General features: G+C 50.2%; 1 protein-coding gene across 3 annotated transcripts in view; it reads left to right on the forward strand.

The window, feature by feature from the left end:
- The first annotated feature begins 4,870 nt into the window (after positions 1-4,870).
- Positions 4,871-19,712, forward strand: part of MOCS1 (molybdenum cofactor synthesis 1) — a 34,504-nt gene continuing 19,662 nt past the window's right edge. For 2 of the 3 annotated variants that reach the window (XM_052648458.1, XM_052648459.1), the window contains exons 1-3: positions 4,871-5,015; positions 13,054-13,180; positions 14,614-14,781. In XM_052648458.1, the coding sequence (XP_052504418.1) occupies positions 4,902-5,015; positions 13,054-13,180; positions 14,614-14,781 (409 nt within the window). In that variant the 5' untranslated portion in view covers positions 4,871-4,901. The remainder of the gene's footprint in view (positions 5,016-13,053; positions 13,181-14,613; positions 14,782-19,712) is intronic. The other variant, XM_052648460.1, reaches the window with a different exon arrangement.

A 19,712-nucleotide genomic window follows, 5' to 3' on the forward strand; every position in this document is an offset into this window, starting at 1 on the left:
ATATTTTCCAAAAATTAGGAAGAAAGGTGGCATTGTGTTCCATTTTTGCAGATATCTTTGTTGAGCTTCATAGAAAAGCTGGATTTTCATATCTGCTTTTGCATTCAATCTGTTTTGAAACCACTATTGCATAACCTGTTTAAAATCCGTTTATAGAGCCATAGGAGCATGAGAATGGACAAGGCAGATAGTATCTTAGCAGTATTAGGAAGCATTGAGTATTAGTATTTGTATTAACACAAATGTTAATATGCACAAGTATTAGTATTTGACCTTGGAAACCCACACTTTAAGAAGCACTCAGTTAAAGACATACTACAAACTCTCCCCACTAATTTTGCTCACAGACTACTGAATGGTGAAGTCAGCACTTCATAGCACTGGGATAGTGACATGTGCAGAGACACATAAAACTTCCCTCATTGGTTTCAGTATATAATGGGACACCCAGGGATGAACAAAGGCAAGAGCTGTCCAGGGGAACAGAACAGCTTGCATGATATTGTATTAAAACACAAGGGGAAGTTTGTTCCCTTGGTAACATTCTTACTGTTCACCAATATCTGCTTCCCCTCTCTGCCAGGAAGCTAAGCTCCTCTTCCCTTTGCAATTCTATGTAGCCACATGACTTCCTTGAAGCGGAATGATGTGTGGCCTTTCCAGGAAGAGGCTCTAAGAGCTGGTTTGCTCCTCTGCACGCTGCTTCTCTCTCCACACATTCTGTGTTGATATCAGCTTCCCCACCAACCTGGGGCTCAGAGTCAGCACAACACTGATGGGAAACAATTTTCAGCTAACCCATACCGGACATGTAGCCATTGAGATGTTGGGATTGGTTGTTATAACAGCAGAATCTAGTCCATCCTGACTAATACAGCCACCTCACTGGAAAGGCAAGTCAAGGCATAGAGTGTACTATTTAATGCACGTTTATTGGGAGATTACTGTGCATTAAACACCATGCCAGGTGTTGTGATTACACATGACTTGAATTTGGCAGCAGCCCTCAAGGAGCTTATACTGCAGAAGGCACGTAGATAAACTGTTGCTGTACTGTAATTACCTCTATCAACAAGGGTGAATCTAGGCTACTGTGGGAGGGGAAAGTCCTTGAATCCTGTATCAGTCTTGGAACCAGCAAGAAACCGACAGTACATGTAGGTGGGCTTTCCAAAGGGATCATTTTTGAGGTGTGGGCAGAGTTCAAGTGGCTAACAGGGATGCTGAGGCATCTGTGACCATCAACAGAGGAAAGCCAGCCCCACCCCAGCTTGAAGGGACAATGGCTAGAAACAGTGTTGTTGGACCTGGTGTTACTGGACTCATGATGGAAGGGCCATTTAATTACAGTTGTAGAAAAGGACAGTCAATGCCAGACCCCCGCAAAACAGGCAGGAGGAGTAAACACTCTGACTTCACTCTCTTTCTCATCTCCAGTCTCCTGCTTCTGCCTCCTGCTAGGCAGGAAACCAGAGACAAGGGTGCCTGGGTGATGCCATCAAACAGCTGGTAGACACCAACATTCTAGTCCTCACAGCAGGGTGGGGAAGGTCACGGAGAATCTGGAGAAGCAAATGGAGAGCCGCGTGAATAAGGTCTAGACAACATAGACATTAAATGAATTGTTGAAATAATATTTTTAAAAACTTCAAAAAATTTCATCGCTTAATTAAAATGCCTAAATTTGCAGAGTCCACAGCTACCGATGGAGTGAAGAGGGATTTGAATGAGTGTAGAGGGCTGCATACTTGAGGCTTCTATTATGAGAGACACAGAGGCAACGGGCATACAGCCAGAAAACCAACTGCGGGTCTTTGTTAAAGACTTTGTTTATTAGAGAAGTTTTAGGTTCACAGAAATATTAAGAAAAAGGTACAGAGATTTTCCACATACCCACTGCCTCCACACATGCACAGGCTTGTCCACTGTCAACACCCCCAACCCGGGCGGTACATGTTACAACTGATGAACCTATGCTGACACTACACAACTAGCCAAAGCCCATCATTTACAATTTGGTTAATTCTTAGTGTTGTATTGATACATCCTGTGCTTTTGGACAGACGAACAATGATCTGTACCATCATTGCGGTATTGTAGGGAATACTTTCACCGTCCTAAAAATCTTCTGTGCTCCAACTCTTGACCCTTCCCCCACTAAACCCTGGCCACTACTGATCTTTTTACTCTCTTCATGGTTCTGTGTTTTCCAGAATGTTCTATAGTTGGAAACATACAGTCATATGTAGCCTTTTCAGATTGTTTTCTTTCACTTAGTAGCATGCATTTAAGGTTCCTCCATATCTTTTCATGGATCATTAGCTCATTTCTTTTTAGCACTGAAATAATATTGCATTGTCTAGGTGTACCACAGCTTACTAACCCATTTACCCACTGAAGGACATCTTGGTTGCTTTCAAAAGTGTTGTCCTGGTTCCTTTTTGGCGGGCGGTGGGGGCGGGGAGGAGTTGACAGGAGGGAAGACAGGCATCAAACTTAGCTGTGGAGACAGAGCTTGAACAGTCCTCCATGGGTTCTCAGGCCCTTTTCAAATAGATTTCCATCAGGCCTGTCCCACTGTTTCAAATGTACCCAAACACACCTTCAACCCCTGCATATATTGTCTGAACTTTGACTGAAACATACTATCAAGTGTGTATTAGGAAATGAAGATACAGTTCCTGGTTTCAAAAAAATGATAGACTAGTGGAGAGGAAAAGATAACTGACAATAATTGATTTGTACAAATGCAGTGAGACTTTCAGAAAAGCTAGGGTGATTTTAGCTTCAAACTAAAGGTGAGTTTCCTATGATGATTTTCAGTGTTTGGTTCTTGAAGTTCCATAGAGATATAACAGATAGGCCTATTTGAGTATAAGGATTCTTAGTACATAGATTGGAGAAGGCAATGGCACCCCACTCCAGTACTCTTGCCTGGAAAATCCCATGGACAGAGGAGCCTGGTGGGCTGCAGTCCATGGGGCTTTTAAGAGTCGGACCCGACTGAACGACTTCACTTTCACTTTTCACCTTCATGCATTGGAGAAGGAAATGGCAACCCACTCCAGTGTTCTTGCCTGGAGAATCCCAGGGACCGGGGAGCCTGGTGGGCTGCTGTCTATGGGGTTGCACAGAGTCGGACATGACTGAAGCGACTTAGCAGCAGCAGCAGCAGTACATAGATTCAGAGAAGGAAATGGCAACCCACTCCAGTATTCTTGCCTAGAGAATTCTGTGGACAGAGGAGCCTGGTGGGCTGCTGTCTATGGGGTCACACAGTCAGACACAACTGAAATGACTTAGCATGCATGCATGCATTGGAGAAGGAAATGGCAACCCATTCCAGTATTCTTGCCTGGAGAATCCCAGGTACGGAGGAGCCTGGTGAGCTGCCGTCTATGGGGTCACACAGTTGGACACAACTGAAGCGACTTAGCAGCAACAGCAGTACATAGATTCATTACTGAGGGTGCATTCCATAGAAAGTTTTAAAGACTATGCTCTTTGTTTTTGAGAGAGAGAAAGGGACCCTTCTCAACAATTCCTGATACATACTGAATCTTGACTTTAGGAATCATATTGTCTTGGGTTTAAATCCCAGTTTTGCCAGCTATCAACCATGTGACTCTGGAAAAAATTACCTATCCTCTCCAAGCTTCTGTTTCCTAAGTTGCAAAGCTGACATTCTATTAACTGTAAGACTATTGTAAGTATTAAGTGATACTTAGCATGGTGTTTGGTGTGTAGGGAGCATTCCAAAGATGATATCCACTTATTCTATGACTTCTTGCTACATACGTTTTTAAACACAGACAGCATGATTGTTAGTGTCCTTTGGGGCACTAACAGTTGGAGAAGTGTACCCTGAAGGAGGGAGCTGACCATCCTACAACCAGGGCCTAGACTCCATGAAAGGACTTAGAGAAATCATAATGTGCAGGCTCAGATATTGCCTTTTCGAAATTGATTAAGAACTATTCAATAAACTCTATGGGAAATGTACTGTGCTGAGCACTGTAGGTGATACAAAAATGATCCCTTCTTTCTAGAAGACCGCAGTCACTGGGTATAGGAGCATTACAAATATATAGAAAACTATAGTACATACCATAATAGGTTAAAGGATTTATGACAAAGAAAGAAATAAAAGCCTAAAAGTTTCAGGAAAAGAGAGAACATTTGGTTGGGTACGTGTTTAGGGCTTAGGGCACTGTTTAGATTAGTGAAATGGAATTTCTTCTGTGTCTGAGCATGGATGACCTTTAAATCAGCAGAGATGGGCAGAGGTGCATAGGTAGGAAAGCTCAGTTGAGGAAATGGCCAATAATCCTGTGTCAGGGAATGCAGGACATACTTTAGGGGAGAAATGGCTGATAAAGCTAGAAAGATGGTGAGGGAAAAGCCTACAGCTATTACTCATTCTTGTCTTTTTCCCTCAGATCTTTTTATGTAAAATGTTGATATTTTGTTCATTATGGGTTTTTTTTTTTTTTTTTGCATTCTGACTTCTTGAGATATTGCATTAAAACATTATCTTGAAAATCTACTTTTTTGGCACCTCCTCAAATTTCATTCACCTGGCCCTAAAGCACTTAGGTCGTGGTATGCGACTGGCACAAAGTCCAGAGCTGCCAGTAGGAAAAGACTCAGGATCTTTTGCTGAGTTTGAACCTGGCGTTTTCCAAGCCCTCCCTAGATAGAACACAACCAGCCAGGGAAAAGGAGCAGCGGCAGTGGACTACAACTCCCAGAAAGCCGCGCGGCACGGCGCCCACCCCGATTGGCTGCTCGGGCCCCGCCCCCGCCCCGCCCCTGCCTCGAGGACCCGGGGCGGCGAGTCCCGGGCTAGCGTTCTCCCGAATCGGCTACCCTGTGGGATCTTGCACCACCGGCAGGCTTCAATGGCGGCCCAGCCAGTGTCCCGGGTGGTGCGGCGGGTCCTGAGAGCCGGTGTCCGAAGCTGCAGCTCGGGGGCTCCGGTGACGCAGCCATGCCCTGGGGAGCCTGTCGTGGAGGTGAGCCCGTCCGCATCCACACTTTTCCTGGGGGAGGCAGAGGTCAGGCCACTAGCTGCCCAGAAGCACCCCGGCCCCTCTGCGGCAGCTGCTTCTGAAAGTGGTGTCCGCTCCTGGGAGGGACCCCCCTCGGCGCTTAATTAGGCGCGCAGGGAGAAGGAGGTGTGGAAAGATGTTCTCTAGATCGACCGCCCAGTCCCACCTGGAATCCCAGCTGGGGGTGGCGGGGTGGGGGTGCTCCCTGGGGTCTGACTCGAAAGCTTCCCTGCCCACCTGGCCAGGCAACCTCCTTCCAGGTCTGAGTGACTCCCAGAGATGGGGGAGCAGGCGGGCAGGGACCAGTGCGATGTTATTAGCACCCCTCTCAGCCCTGCCGCACACCCTTAAACAGCTTCTTCCTTAAACAGTTTCCTCACTGTGCCCCCCGGGGAGGTTATCCGTGTGATCAGGTGTTTTTGTGACACCTACTTCATAATGTAGCACTGACTAAAAATGCCACTTTGTAGTCACCTGGCTGTGTGACCTGTCCTTCACTGGCTGTTTATGTTTCATCTTCATTTCCCTTAGGAGGGTTCAGCCTGATTCTGGAGCAGAGTGGAGCCCAGAACCTGGGCTCTTGCACGTTTGGGAATCTGCTGTCTCTTTAGGGTTAGGATAGCCACCCCCCATCCCCACCCCCTAGTCCTTAACAGCATCTCTCAGAGGGATTTTTGGCATGACAAGTTTTCAGTTTGTTTTGCCCATCTTGTCAGGGTATCATTTTGGGAGAAGCATCTGTTTTTATTTGGTGAAACCTTTTTTCTGGGTCCATTTGGTCATTCCTTTCCCACGACCTGGCACAGGACTTCAGGTTCCGGGGCTCAGCAGGTCAGCAGATTGAGCACCTGCTGTTGCTCAATCAGGAGGAGGGTCTCAGGCTAAATTGCTTTTCCCCAATTCTGACCTCCCTGCTCACCGTCAGGATCCTTAGATAAGCAATTCGCATTGCTGGGCGGTGAAGAAGTGTGTCCAAATTCTTGAACTCTGAGAGTCACGGAGGGAAAAATGGGAAAACCAAGATGGCTGAGAGGTCTTTAAAGAATTTAGGAAGAGGGGAAGTTTCTCCTCCCCACCCCGAGCCCCTAACTTACTTTGTACTTTTCAGCCTGTGCTAAGTGGCTTCATTTATGGTCTCACTGAGGCCTCACAGTAAACCACCTGAGGTGAGTAGAGTTTTGTATCTTCAGGTGAGGGAGCCCATGGAAGTGAACTCCCCTGGACCCCCCTGAGCTATAAAGTGAGTGATCAGGAGCGCAAACTCTCGCACGCACGTGTGCTCCAGCTTCTTTTCTTCAGGGAGGATGTGGGGGCGCTGCTCCTGCCCTTTCCTTTACACTGTGAGGGCGGAGGTATCAGTAGCAGGTAGGGAGGTGGACTTGAGCAGAATGCCTCAGTTTGAATCCCAGCCCTGCCACTTACGAGGTGTGTGAACGTCAGCAAGTCCCTTCACCGCTCAGTGCCTCAGTCTTCTCCTCTGTGAAATGGGAAGAACAGTGTCTGCTCCTTAGGGTGGTTATAGAGATTAAAGGAGTTAATGTGATATATATATATATATACACACACACACTTACATAGTCTGGCCCATGTACATGCTGTGCACGTGTATTTCATGTTTGTCTTAATAATTATCCTTGCCACCATTGTCACATGCTGTGTCCCATAAGCCCCCTCCTACCTTGGACGTCTCTCAGCAGTGTTATCCTCCGCAGACAGGTTGCTCCCCTGTGTTTCTAGGTACAGTGCTTACCCAGTGTTCTGCGGGCAGTGGCGTCAGCAGATATTTGGGGCCGTTTGAAATAGACCTGGTGAGGTAGCACGCGACAGAGCACTGGGCAGGACGCCCCAAGCTTTCACACTTGCTGTGCCCCCAGGGTGACCCGGCTCCTGGGCCTGTGGCTTCCCCTCTTTTCATGTCTTTAAGACCAGGGGGTGGCCAGCCAATCTGTACGCAGTTGAGGGAGGGCATAGAATGTCCTTCAGAGACTCTGAGAGGTGAGCGAGTCTTGGAGACAGCTGTGTTCTCCGCTGAGCTTGCCAGTTGGCGGGAGCTAGGGTGGGGGCTCCTGGAATCCCTGTCCTCCCTTGCCTTTCAGCAGGGCCCCTTTTCCCCACACCACCATGCCCTGGATTGCCCTGGAGGTCTGGTTTGGGATGGGAGGTGCTGGGAGAGACAAGGGGAAGTCAGGAGGTGTTGTGCGTTTGTCAGGGTGTGGGCGGGAGAGTGATGTGAGGTGTGGGGAGGGAGCTGGCTGCGAGGCTGGTGGCAGGGGGCCTTGGGCCGGGTCCACTGGCAGCTTGAGGAGGTTCTCCAGGTGGACCGGGGAGGTGAGTGGGTATACAGGGAGGTGGGTAGGGGAGACGGAGCTCCCTGCCAGCCTGGTTGGCACAGTCAGGACATAGGGCTTCCCACAGTTGCAAGCACTACACCCCTTTTTCTCCATCTCAGGCTCCGGGCAGGCTTTGTTGGGGTGACACAGGGCTGGCCTCAGGTCCTGGGCGTGCTGCCTTGGTTCAGGGGAGAGGGTGATTCGGTGCCAGTGGCACCTAGTTATTCGGAGGGCTGGGAAGAGCACGTGTTGGAGAGGTTTCTGCAGGGAGGGACTGCGTACATGAGGAGGGTGGCCGGGCCAGGCCTGGGGCAGTCACCCTCGGGAGGAAAGCCGACTTTGCAGAAGGCCTGTCTGAACGTCCAAAGTATGACTATCCTTACAGGTGTGAAGTCCTCAGACTTAGGGTGGGGCTGGAGGGAGAGTGGAGGTCAAGGCCTGGGGCTGGGCACTTTGCCCAGGTCCCCTCATTTAATAGAGATGAATTTTGAACATCCCTGGGTATAGCTCGTCCCAAAGAGGTGTAAATTGGGCCAGTGCTGTTTGGGTTTGGCCTGTCTCTTTATTCCCCATCTCCTCTGGTATCTACACTCCAGAGCAATTTGGAGCTTGGCCTTTATCAGTCAAATCAAAGGCCCGATGTTGGTGGATACCAGGGAAGGCACTTGGAGGGCAGGTCCCTTCCTAAACTGACTCCTTCCTACTACCCTTCCCCAGCTCACCCAGTCTGCACTGGTAGGAGACGAGATGTAACTAGTAGCATATGGTTGGCTGCCTTGTGCCCAGTTAATCACACTGGTGTCCATGGTCCCTGGGTGGCTCAGACCCTGCTTGTCCTGCTTCAAGTGGTGTGAGGGCAGGTCTGGAAGCCCCAGCCTTGGGCTCTCTGCCATTAAGTAGGGCTTTGCAAGACTAGGGAAGCTGACATGAGTGGGAAAACTAGTCATAGTGTATACAACTAGTGCCCCTCCATGGATATATGATGACTGGATATTTCTGAGTAGGAGTTAGATTAAGTGAATGGGAGCAGTCTCTTCCTGAACCCCTACTGTGTGCCAGGAGCTCCTCTGGTTGACTTAGGTAGCATTATTGTCCATACTTTATGGACGAGGAAGCTAAAGCTGAAACGGTAGTAGGCAACCGGGCCTGTCGTTCAAGTTTACCTGCCTCCAAAGCTAATGCTCAGAACTGCAATCACCCAGATTAACATGGCACTGAATTCTGGTGTGGCTGGGCCAATGGTTCTCAACCTGGGCTGCAGAGAATAGGAACGCTACACACAAAGCCAGGGCCCCAACTCAGAGCAGCTGAGACAGAATCTTTGGTCTGGGGCTCTGACATCAGTACTGCTAAGAAGTTCTTCAGGTTATTTTCATGTGTAACAAGAGTTGAGAGTCACTGTTAGAGGCTAAACCTTTTCTTTTTATTTTTTTTAACTTTGGAGAAGGGCATGGCAACCCACTCCAGTATTCTTGCCTGGAGAATCCCGCAGACAGAGGAGCCTGGCAGGCTACAGTCCACGGGGTCACAAAGAGTCAGACACGACCGAGCAACTAACACACACATTGTTGCTTTACAATGTTGTACAACAGAGTGAATTAGCTGTATGTATATATTGGCCCTTTCCCTCTTGGCCCTCTGTGGGGCTAAAGCATTTTGACAGTACAGACCAGCCTAGAAATGAATGGTTACCCTAGTGTAACTGGATTTCACACACACTGCCTTTCTCTCTGGATTGGGGACCTGCCTATCTGTCCATTGACACAGGTGGTTCGACACCTGCTATGACTCGGGAACGCCGAGTCAGGCAGGAAGACTTCCCACCCCAGGCGAGGGCCAGGGAGTCTGTGCAGCCAAAGGTGTTCTGCTTGTGACATGTCCTAGCCTCTCCTGGGCGAGATGCTTCACTGTCTAATCTGCCTGGTAATTCCTCCTGGATTCCAGTCTCCTTTGACTGGTGCTAATATTTTTTTTCCTCCAGGGGGTTTAAAAGAAAGGAAAAAAAAAAGGAAGAATGGAAGTAGGACATGCAGTGTTGGAGGAGAGAGGAGGCAGGGATGAGGCGTGTTAATATCCAAGTGATGAGTTTGCAGTCCTGGCAGGGAGAGGGAGACGAGAGATGTGTTTTGTGTGTGTTTAGGAGGCTGCCTCAGGTACTGGCTGTATGATCTGAATGAATGTAGATAAGGTCCTTCTTGGTTTCAAAAATGAAATCAGTCCTGCCCCACCCTTGGCCAGAACAGAGGGCCTAATTCCTTGCTGGGTTGCTCCATTCCACACCGCCTCTCCAGTTTCTGCTGAGTCATGTGCCTCTGTCCTCTCACTGGCTCCCATTGGGGGGTTCATTTGGGTTCCTCCCTCCCCCAGGATGTTCAGATTAGGGTGAGGAGGGCGTCTTGGCGAGGGGGAGGAGGGGCCCTGGAGTGATTAGCCAGTTACTAAGTTGTGAATAGCTGCAGATTCCTGGGTGTCTGGGCTCCTGGACCCTGGTGGCCAGTGGGGATGGGACTCTTGATTCCGTGGTGTGTCTTTGCCCCACCCCCAAGGGCACGGGTGGAAAGGCCGTGGGGTGAGTAGGGAGGGAGGAGGGAGCACTCTTGTGATTCTTTCAGACTGCAGTTCAGGGAAGTGACGGCTACTTTCTGGTCCCTGGACCATAAGCAGAGTTTCTTAGATGATTGGGAAACCGGTCCTGGAGTGAGCAGAGTGAGGTCAGTTTTATGGACACAGGAAAAGCCTGAGGCACCCCCTGCTCTCTCTCTCTCTCACCCCTTCTGCCTCTTGAGTCAATCAATGGCCCTTAACCTTGGCTGTACATTAGAATAGCCCAGAGAGATGAAAAACACAAGCACCTGGAGATCTGAATTCAACTGGTCTCCATGGGAATGTTTTTCTTCAACTCCCCAGATGGTTCTAACATGCAGCCAGGGCTGGGGAGGTCCCTGAAGGAAATGTTTCTCTTTCCTGGACCGCAGGAGACCCAGAGACCTGCTTTCTTTCTTTTTTAAACATTTAAAAAAATTTTTTAATGGAATATAATTGATTTACAATGTGCTGTGTAGCACATTGCTGCTGTACAGCAAAGTGAATCACTTATACATATACCCACTCTTTCTTAGATTCTTTTCCCATATAGGCCATGACGGAGTACTGAGTGGAGTTCCCTATGCTATACAGTAGGTCTTTATTAGCAGTGTGTGCACAGGCTTCCCTGGCGGCTCAGTGCTAGAAGAATCCACCTGCTGATGCAGAAGATGCGAGTTGGATCCCTGGATCAGGAAGATGCCCAGAGGAAGGAAATGGCAGCTCGATTGTGCATTCTTGCCTGGAAACTGCATGGACAGAGAGAGGAGCCGTGGAGTCGAAAAGAGTCAGACATGACTTAGCAACTGAGTGCTCAGCACACAAGTGTGTGTGTGTCAGTCCCCCTTTATAATAAGTCTTCCGATTTATCCCTTTCTCCCTTGGCAACCATAAGATTGTTTTCTACATCTGTAACTTTTTTTCCCTATTTTGTAAGTAAGTTCATTTGTACCATTTTTTTTTTAAGATTCCACAAGTAATTGATACGGTATCTGTCCTTCTCTGTCTGACTTCAAACTCAGTGTGACAGACTCTAGGTTTATCCATGTTGCTACAAATGACATTATTTGTTCTTTTTTTTATGGCTGAATCATCTTCCATTGGGTATAAGTACCACATCTTCTTTATCCATTCCAGAAGCCTGCTTTATTAGGTTATAAAATGGTGATAATCTGGGGTGTTTCTCTGCCAGCATCCTGGCTAACCCCCTCTTTTACAGCAGGACACTTTTAGCCCATAACTGTCCTTGTTTTATAGCTGGGTGAGCAGACCAAGAGGAGTGAGAGAACTTTGCCAGTCTGTCAGGGTACACAGAGCCCGGAAACCAGGGGTTCCTGCCCCCAGTCCAGAGCTCTATCCATAGACCTCACAGATGACCACCACGATCATGATTTCTTGTTCTAAAGATTAGAGAAATGCCTTCTCCCTGCCCTGTATTCCATCCTGTATTCCTTCTTAGACACACCCCATGCAACTAGGGCAAAGACTGCAGAACTTAGAAGACCTGGATTTGAGTCCTGGTTCCACCAGGGGTGTTCGTGGACCCCATCCAAGCATTGGTTATAATAATCCTTTCAGGTGTGGGGACGGAGCAGAGAACGTTCTTTGGAAACCTCAAGATGCCTTGCAGGTGTTATTTCTGTGGGGCAGTTATCATCAACATCGGTCAAGACCCAGGGTTGTGCTCTAAAGCAGGGGTCCCCAACCTTTTTGCTACCAGGGACCAATTTCATGGAAGACAGTTTTTCCACAGACTAGGGCTAGGGGCGAGGGGATGGTTTCGGGATGATTCAAGTGCATTACATATCCTGTGCACTTTATTTCTAATCTAATGCTGCCAGTGATCTTATAGGAGGTACCAGTCCACAGCCTGGACTTCGGGGACCCCTGCTCTAAAGGGAGGCGGGGAGAGAGAGCAGATGATCTCACACTTGGGAAAGGGGGACGGAGGCTGGCTGCCTTTCTCTCCCCCAGGATGCGTTTGTGCCTTGTGAGAAGCCTCCAGCAATCCCCTCCCCATTAATCCCCAAAGTGTGGGTCCTTAATGCTTTCTTCTGGCCGTGGGTAGGTGAAGGATAAGGACTGACGTAATCTGGGCACAGGGTTAGCATGGTGGCCATCCTAGCACCTCCATCCTCCCTTCCTGGGGGCTGGTGTCCTCATTGCCTCTGTGGGTCCCCCTGGTTGTATTGTCCTTACCCCAGGGTCTTCTACAGGAGGGGAGCCCTCCATCGTAGGTGTACCCATCCTGGCTGGCTACCCAGCTGCTCCTGGGGGTGTAGTCTGTTGGGTCCCCCTGAGCAGTGGAGAGGCAGCTTGTGTGACCCCATCTGCCACAAGGAGTAATTGCTTTGAGCTCAAGGTAAGGAGGGCTTCCCTTGTGGCTCAGCTAGTAAAGAACCTGCCTGCAATGCGGGAGACCTGGGTTTGATCCCTGGGTTGGGAAGATCCCCTGGAGAAGTGAAAGGCTACCCACTCCAGTATTCTGGCCTGGAGAATTCCTTGGACTGTATAGTCCATGGGGTCACAGAGAGTCAGACACAACTGAGCGACTTTCACTTTCAAGGTAAGGAAGGGGAAGCCTGGGTTGGAGAAGTGGTTCCATGTTCCAGGCCACTGGCCCTCATAGCTGCCTGCTCATCCCTCCTTGTTTCTGGACGTGTTTCTTGGGTGCCGAGAGGCACATGCCCTCCCAGTGACCTGTCCAAAAGATGCTAGGGATGGCTGTTCCTGGATGGGCGTCCTTTGAGGGTGGCGTGACAGGGAGGTGGTTGGGGCTGAGTGGGGTCTAGTACCCTTTGCCCTGTCCTGATGCCCAGGCAGCTGCACCCCAGCAGAGGCCCTGCACCCCCAGGGCTGAGTATGGGGCTTGGAGGGGCAGGTCCTTCCTTCTAGACCTGTCTCTCATCCTGTGAATGAGGGGAGACTTCCAGACCCCCAGAACCACGGAGCCCACATATGGATGGAGAGGCAGTGTGTGCGGGTGTCAGAGGGGAGGGAGGGGGTGGTTGACGGGTGGGGGTTGTGTCCCGGAGGTGGGCTCTCCCCACACCTGCCCCCAGCCCGTGGTTCCTCCCACCCCACTGCAGGTGCCGTCCAGGCCGAGGCCGTTCCTGGGGGAGCGTGCGGCCCCCTTCTCCGCCTTCCTCACCGACAGCTTCGGCCGGCGCCACAGCTACCTGCGGATCTCCCTCACCGAGAGATGTAACCTCAGATGTGAGTTGCCCCCCGGGCCTTCTCTGGGCACCTGTCCCTCTGCTGCAGTGGCCCCTGGCCCAGGAATCCTCCTCCCCATTCCTCTTTCTAGGAGACTTCGTCCAGCCTTCTTCCTTGCTCGTCAAGTGGGGTTCAGGGGCAAGGTGGGGATCAAGAGTGAGTTTTGTGATCCTGGAAGCTGGGTTCTCCTTGGAATCAGGCTGGAGAACAGAATTGCTATTGGATTCAGGATCGAGGCTGACCCGGGACCTACCACGGGCTCGGGACTCTTTCTCCCGCCCTCCTAATTCCCTGAGGTCTGCACAGTGCAGGACATGGCATGGGGCCCGCCGGGCACTATAAACAGGTGAAATAGGCCAGTGCCCACGGCCAGCACTGCCGGGTATAAGGAAACACTCCAGTTGCATGAGATAGGTCATCTGGGGCCAGGCTGGTACACAGTCCTCATTGCATAACATCATACAGAGAGCTCTGGGGTGGGTCCACTGCCGGAGGGACTTCCAGAGTGTGCGCGTCCATCTGTCCTGCCTTTCTTCCATCTTTCCTCCCTCCCTCCCTCCCTCGCACTGTAACTCACGGTAAGAAACGTGTTTACTTCATGGCCCAATAAATACATGTCTGTGTAGTAAATGTTCAACCTAACAATACTTACCCCGTGCAGTTCTGATGTTCTGATGTTCTTGCCTAATCTGTTCTTCAAAGACCAATTCTAGACCCTTCCCTAATCTGCCCGACTCCCTGGCAGGTCCTGACCACTAGTACTGTTGAACCCGTCCCACGGGAAATGAAGGGAGGACATGGTGCCCCACTCACCAGCCAGGGCTCGCCTCATTATCCCCTTTTGCTGCCTTGCCCTGAACAGGTGGTACCTCAGTCTTTCAGTCTGTGAAATGGGACTGGTGTTCAGTCACCTGAAGGACTGTAGCCTGGGTGTGAGAACTCGTGTTGCCAAGGAGGAGAGTGGCCTTGCCCAGGGCAGGGAGCACCTCCTGGCCTCCTGCACCTCAGGACACACAGAGGTGGGGCTCACTGTCACAGCCAGAGGCGGTAAAGGCACTGAATGATGGCAGGAGTGGGCGCAGGGCCCTGGCCTTCCGCGCAGACCCCGCCCAGCGGCCCCTCACAGAGGAGGCAGTCTCCGCCTGCCCCTACCCCCAGCCAGGCTGCCCTGGCCGCTCATTTCTCATCTTTAACACACTGAGGGACACCAAGGCCGGATGGGGAAGGGTGTTAAATTTTATGGAAATGGAAGGTGAGCCTCAGAGTGAATCTGGCCTAGGGTTTGTGCCACCTCAGACTTGGCCGGGTCTCTCCTCCTGGCTGGGTTGGGGTTCTGGAGAAACTTGCAGCAGGTGGGCAAGTTGGGGACTGGAGGCCTCGCGGTCTGACCGCTGCAGTCACTTCCTTCCTCCACGTCCCCTCCCTTCCCTCAGGTCAATACTGCATGCCCGAGGAGGGGGTCCCTCTGACCCCCAAGCCTGACCTGCTGACCACAGAGGAAATCCTGACCCTGGCCCGGCTCTTTGTGAAAGAAGGCGTGGACAAGATCCGGCTCACGGGCGGGGAGCCGCTCATCCGGCCGGATGTGGTGGACATCGTGGGTGAGTTGACCAGAGTTATCACCACCTCTCCCAGGTCCTGCTCCATCCACCTTGACTCGAGTACAAATATCAGAAGCCAACACTCCCTTGGGACCTTATGTTCACAGAGTCCTGCCACCCTCTGAAAACAAGCACTGTCCTTATTCTCATTTTTGTTAAGAAATGAGGCATAGAGAAGTTGGAGAACTCGCCCAAGGTCACAAAGCTAGTAAGTGCCAGAGCCCAGTGGTTTGACGTCAGATTTAGACTAAAGTCCTCCCCCGGGCTTGGAGGCCCCGTGATCTCGTTCCATCAACTGCAGAGACCTCTCTCCTGCCACTCCGCCCCAATCCTCCCCGGTATCCACGCCGCCAAGCCTTTCCACGTGCCACTGCCCTCGCCAGCCTGTCTCGTTCAGGGCTCTGCCCCCGGGTCACCTCCTTAGGGGAGGCCTCCTTGACCTGAAGTCCCTCCCCGCATACATGCCCCCAGCTGTTTTGTTTCCCAGGAGTTGGCAAGATACCGTCCAGGGCCACCAGCAGCTTGCGTGTAGCCTGTAAGCTAAGAATAGTTTCTCTGTTTCTAAATGTGATTGAAAAAGAAAATCAAAAGAATAACGTCCGTGGCACGTGAAAATTATTTGAAATTTTAAATTCACTGTGCATTAATAAAGTTTTATTGTGACATAACCACACCCACTTATTTACATATCTCCCACATCCAGTACTCTTGCCTGGAAAATCCCATGGACAGAGGAGCCTGGTGGGCTGCAGTCCATGGGGTTGCTGAAGGTCAGACACAACTGAGCAACTTCACTTTCACTTTTCACTTTCACGCATTGGAGAAGGAAATGGCAACCCACTCCAGTGTTCTTGCCTGGAGAATCCCAGGGACGGGGGAGCCTGGTGGGCTGCCCTCTATGGGGTCGCACAGAGTCGGACATGACTGACGCGACTTAGCAGCAGCAGCACGTTGCAGAGCTGAGGCGTTGCCGCAAAGACCATATGGCTGGCAAAGCTGAAAATATTTACTCTTTGGTCTTTCCGACAGAAAAGGCGTGGCGACCCTACTCTACATTATGTTGTATGGTTAGTTTTTGTCTTCTCATTAACTAGCATGAAAGCTCTCAGGGATCTGGGCGGATTCTGTTCATAGCTGCGTTTCGAGCACCTAGAAAAGTGCCTGGCACACGGCTGGTGCTCACCGGTGTTTTCTGAATGAATGAAGGTGGTTTAAAATGATATCTCTGAAGTATGATACACCCTTGTGGGGATTTCAGCTGCACCTGTATACTACTGTTACAGTAGTATATCTCGGGCAACTTTTAAAGTCCATCCTTAGCCTTCAGATGAAGAGGGTAACCTACCTTATAGACTGGACCTGGGGAAGAAATAAGAAGGAAGTGTCCAGCAAGTGACAAGTGCTGTGTGTGGGGTGGCCCTTGCCGTATGCTTGTTCTAAGCCTTGAGGTCAGGCAGGGACTGTGAGTGTGCGATTATAGAAGTTGAAGTCAGAGGAAAATAAGGTTTCATTTTCTTGATTGCTGAGGCCCTTACCTCCACTGCTCAGGGTCGGACCCCCGGGTGGGACTCCCCCACCCCTACCCCCCCCCCCAACCCCTCAGCTGTCCTCATTTGCTGGTTCAATGCATCTTCTCTAGAGTGCCTGCTGTGTGCCTGGCACTGTGTTGCGGTCAAAGGGGAGTGATCGCAGGCCCCACCTTCGAGGATCCCAGCCCACTGGCGGGAGTAGTTCCTGAAGACTGCCATCTAACACAGAGTTCAGTGGCTGTGGGGGCTCTGAGAAGGGGCCCAGGGACCCCCGCTAGCTCTTTCCTCCCTCCTGCCCTGTAGCCAGCTCCCTGCAACCCCCAGTGGTCACTTGACCTGGAATCCTGGCATCCTTCCTGGGCTGCACACGCTGGCCAAGGGGAATTGACTTGACCCGCCCTGTTCCAGGCCATTCCTCAGGGCCTGACTGGCAGACCAGGTTCCAGGAAGGGGCCAGACCTGGCTGGCTGCCCTTGGTCAGGGCACTACCTCTGCTGTCTGTCCAGGGCCTGTGGGTGAGCGAGGGTGGGGACCACTGTTGGTTAGAGAGGGCTGGCTGAGCACAGTCAGGGGGGCACAGACTCTCCTTGCATAGGAGGAGGCCAGGGAGCCCGGAGAGGTGGCCAGCTGCGTTTCCGCTCTGGGCTCTTCTGCCCCCTTGCCGTGTGAACTTGGGCAGGTTCCTGCCCCAGCCTGGGCTCAGTGTCATGATCTACACAGTGGTTGCTTCATGCGCCCTCCTGGTCTGGGTTATTGGTCCTGGCTTGGTAGTGTGATAGTCGAGGGTTGATCACCACATAGCTGGTGGTTTGGACAAGGAACTGGCTACAGTGACCTACTTTGAATGATGGATCTCTCTCTTCAGTGGTGTGTATTGGGGCGGGGCAGGGGGGACTGTACCACCCCCCCCTGCTCTCCCCCAGCCCTCCACCAGTGTCCTGAGACAGTGGCAGTCACAGGGCCTTGAATTCCTGTGCTGCTGTTTGCTGCCACTTTGTCATCTCCCAGCCCAGCTCCTTTGATTGGCAGAGGTACTTATTCAGAGTAAAACTGCCCTGCAGGGCAGGGTAAGTGGGGCTAGTGAGGAAGAAGGGCTAGATGGAGGGGAGGGGGCAGCAGGCAGAGCTGAGATGTTCACAAGCACTTGTCCTCTACCCTCCAGATGAGAGTTTTTAGGGGCCCCATCCAGGGGACAGAGTGAAGGGGTTGTGGGTTTCACTAAGTCAGCCGTCTTGGTCTCTCTGGGTGCCTGCTTGAGGCTGTCAGCCCTGGGACTGGTGCTGCAGGACTCCCCCTGAGAAGACAGCTCAGCTTGGAAGCCCCTCCACCAATCCTGAGCTGATCCTGCACTGCTCCTCCTGGCTTGTGTATAAGCAAGTTCCACCCGTCTTGTCGTAGGTTTAGGGCAGTGCTGTCCCATAGAACTTCCCAGGATGATGAAAACGTTCTATGTATTGTCTGATACCGTAGGCAGCCTCGGGCTTCAGATGCTGCTACTGTGACTGACAAACTGAATTTGTAACTTTATTACAGTTTCACTGATTTAAATGCCCACGTGTGGTTAGCAGCTGCCACGTTGGATGGTGACTGTTTGTGATTTTCAAAAAAAAGGAAGTATCGAGTAGGCACACCTTACTTGATGATGCTTCGCTTTACTATACTTCACAGATACTGCGTTTTTCTACAAATGGAAGGTTTGTGGCACCCCTGCATTGAGCAAGTCTATTGGTGACGTTTTTCCAACAGCATTCGCTCACTGTGTCAACATTTTATTCTCACATTTCCAACTCTTTTGCTGTTGTTACATTTGTTATGGTGATCTGTGATCAGTTATTTTTTAAAAAATATTTATTTATTTGGCTGTACCAGGTCTTAGTTGCGGCATTCGGGATTTTCAATCTTTGTTACCGCTTGTGAGATCTTAGTTCCCTGACCAGGTATTGAACCTGGACTCCCTGCCTTGGGAGCTTGAAGTCTTAGCCACTGGACTTCCAGGGAAATCCCATGTGATTGGTTATTTTAGATGTTACTACTGCGACTCCCTGAAGGCTTAATAGGAGTAATTTTTAGCAGTAAAGTATTTTTTAATTCAAGTATGTACATTTGCTTAGATTAATGCTATTGTTGTACGCTTAACAAACTACAGGGTAGTGTAAACATAATTTTTTTTTAACCACACGGGCTTTCTCTAGTTGTGGCCAGTGGGGGCTACTCCTGGTTTTGCGGTGCACAGGTTTCTTATTGCAGCAGCTTCTCTCATTGCAGAGCACGGACTGTGGGTGCTTGCACTCAGTACTCACTTGTGGCGCTCACTTGCACTCACTTGTGGCGCACAGGCTTAGCTGCTCCGTGGCATGTGGGATCTTTCCAGACCAGGGATAGAACCCATGTCCCCAGCATTGGCAGATGCATTCTTAATCACTGGACCACCAGAGAAGTCCAACGTAACTTTTACATGCACTGGAAAACCAGGAGACTCAGTGTGACTTGCTTTATTGTGATCCTTGCCTTAGTGCAGCGGCCTGGAATCAACGCCACAGTATCCCCAAGGTATGCCTGTAAATACACGTCCTGCGATAGTGTTGGCAATGTTTGCAGGGCACTTTTTTTGGCTTCTGACTTCAAGACTGACTTGGCGTCGCATGACAGCTTAGTAGGAGAATCGCTCAGTCCTGCAGGCTTTCCCTTTTTGGTTTTGCTCTTCTGTCCTCTGTTCTGTTCTTCCATTATGTTGAAGAAATGAAACGTGGAGCATCCAGGTCTCAAAGCTTAGAACCCCCGGTAAGAGGCCTGATGCAATGAAGAGGCATGAAAGATTTTTGAAACGAGGTGAAGTTTTTTAAATTTAGTTTTGATGGACTCTAGTTACATAGAATTTTAGAGTAAATCCTAATCCTAGGTTCATTAAATAATCTCATTATTGATCCATGCGTGGCCTTTTTCACTTTATTTATACAAATGTATTTACATATTTTGATAATGCTATGAATTCCTAAGGAAACCCGCTACCTCATCAATTTTTTTTTTTTTGAAGAATCAGAACCCTGGAAAAAACCTTTGACCACCTCTGTGGACTTCACTACCTTATATTTCTCCTTCCTAAGAAAACACTTTTAAATGCCTTGTTTATCACTCCTTTGCTTTTTAAGAATGAGACAGTGTTCCTGAATTTGTAAGTATTGTGCTGTGTGCGGTCCTTCAGGAATTACTCTTTTGACGTAACTGAAATTCACAGATGTCAGCCTGAGTTGCGGTTGGTTTCTTTCATCTCCTTTTCTCTTCGTCTCCTGTTCCATTACGTGAATATACCACACTTCCTGTTAGTGAACGTTTGGGTTCTTTCCAGTTTCTTGATGTTATAAACAGTGCTGCTTTAAACACTTGTATTCTCGTTCAAGATGT

Source organism: Budorcas taxicolor, chromosome 11 (genome assembly GCF_023091745.1).
Source record: "Budorcas taxicolor isolate Tak-1 chromosome 11, Takin1.1, whole genome shotgun sequence".
NCBI lineage: Eukaryota > Metazoa > Chordata > Mammalia > Artiodactyla > Bovidae > Budorcas > Budorcas taxicolor.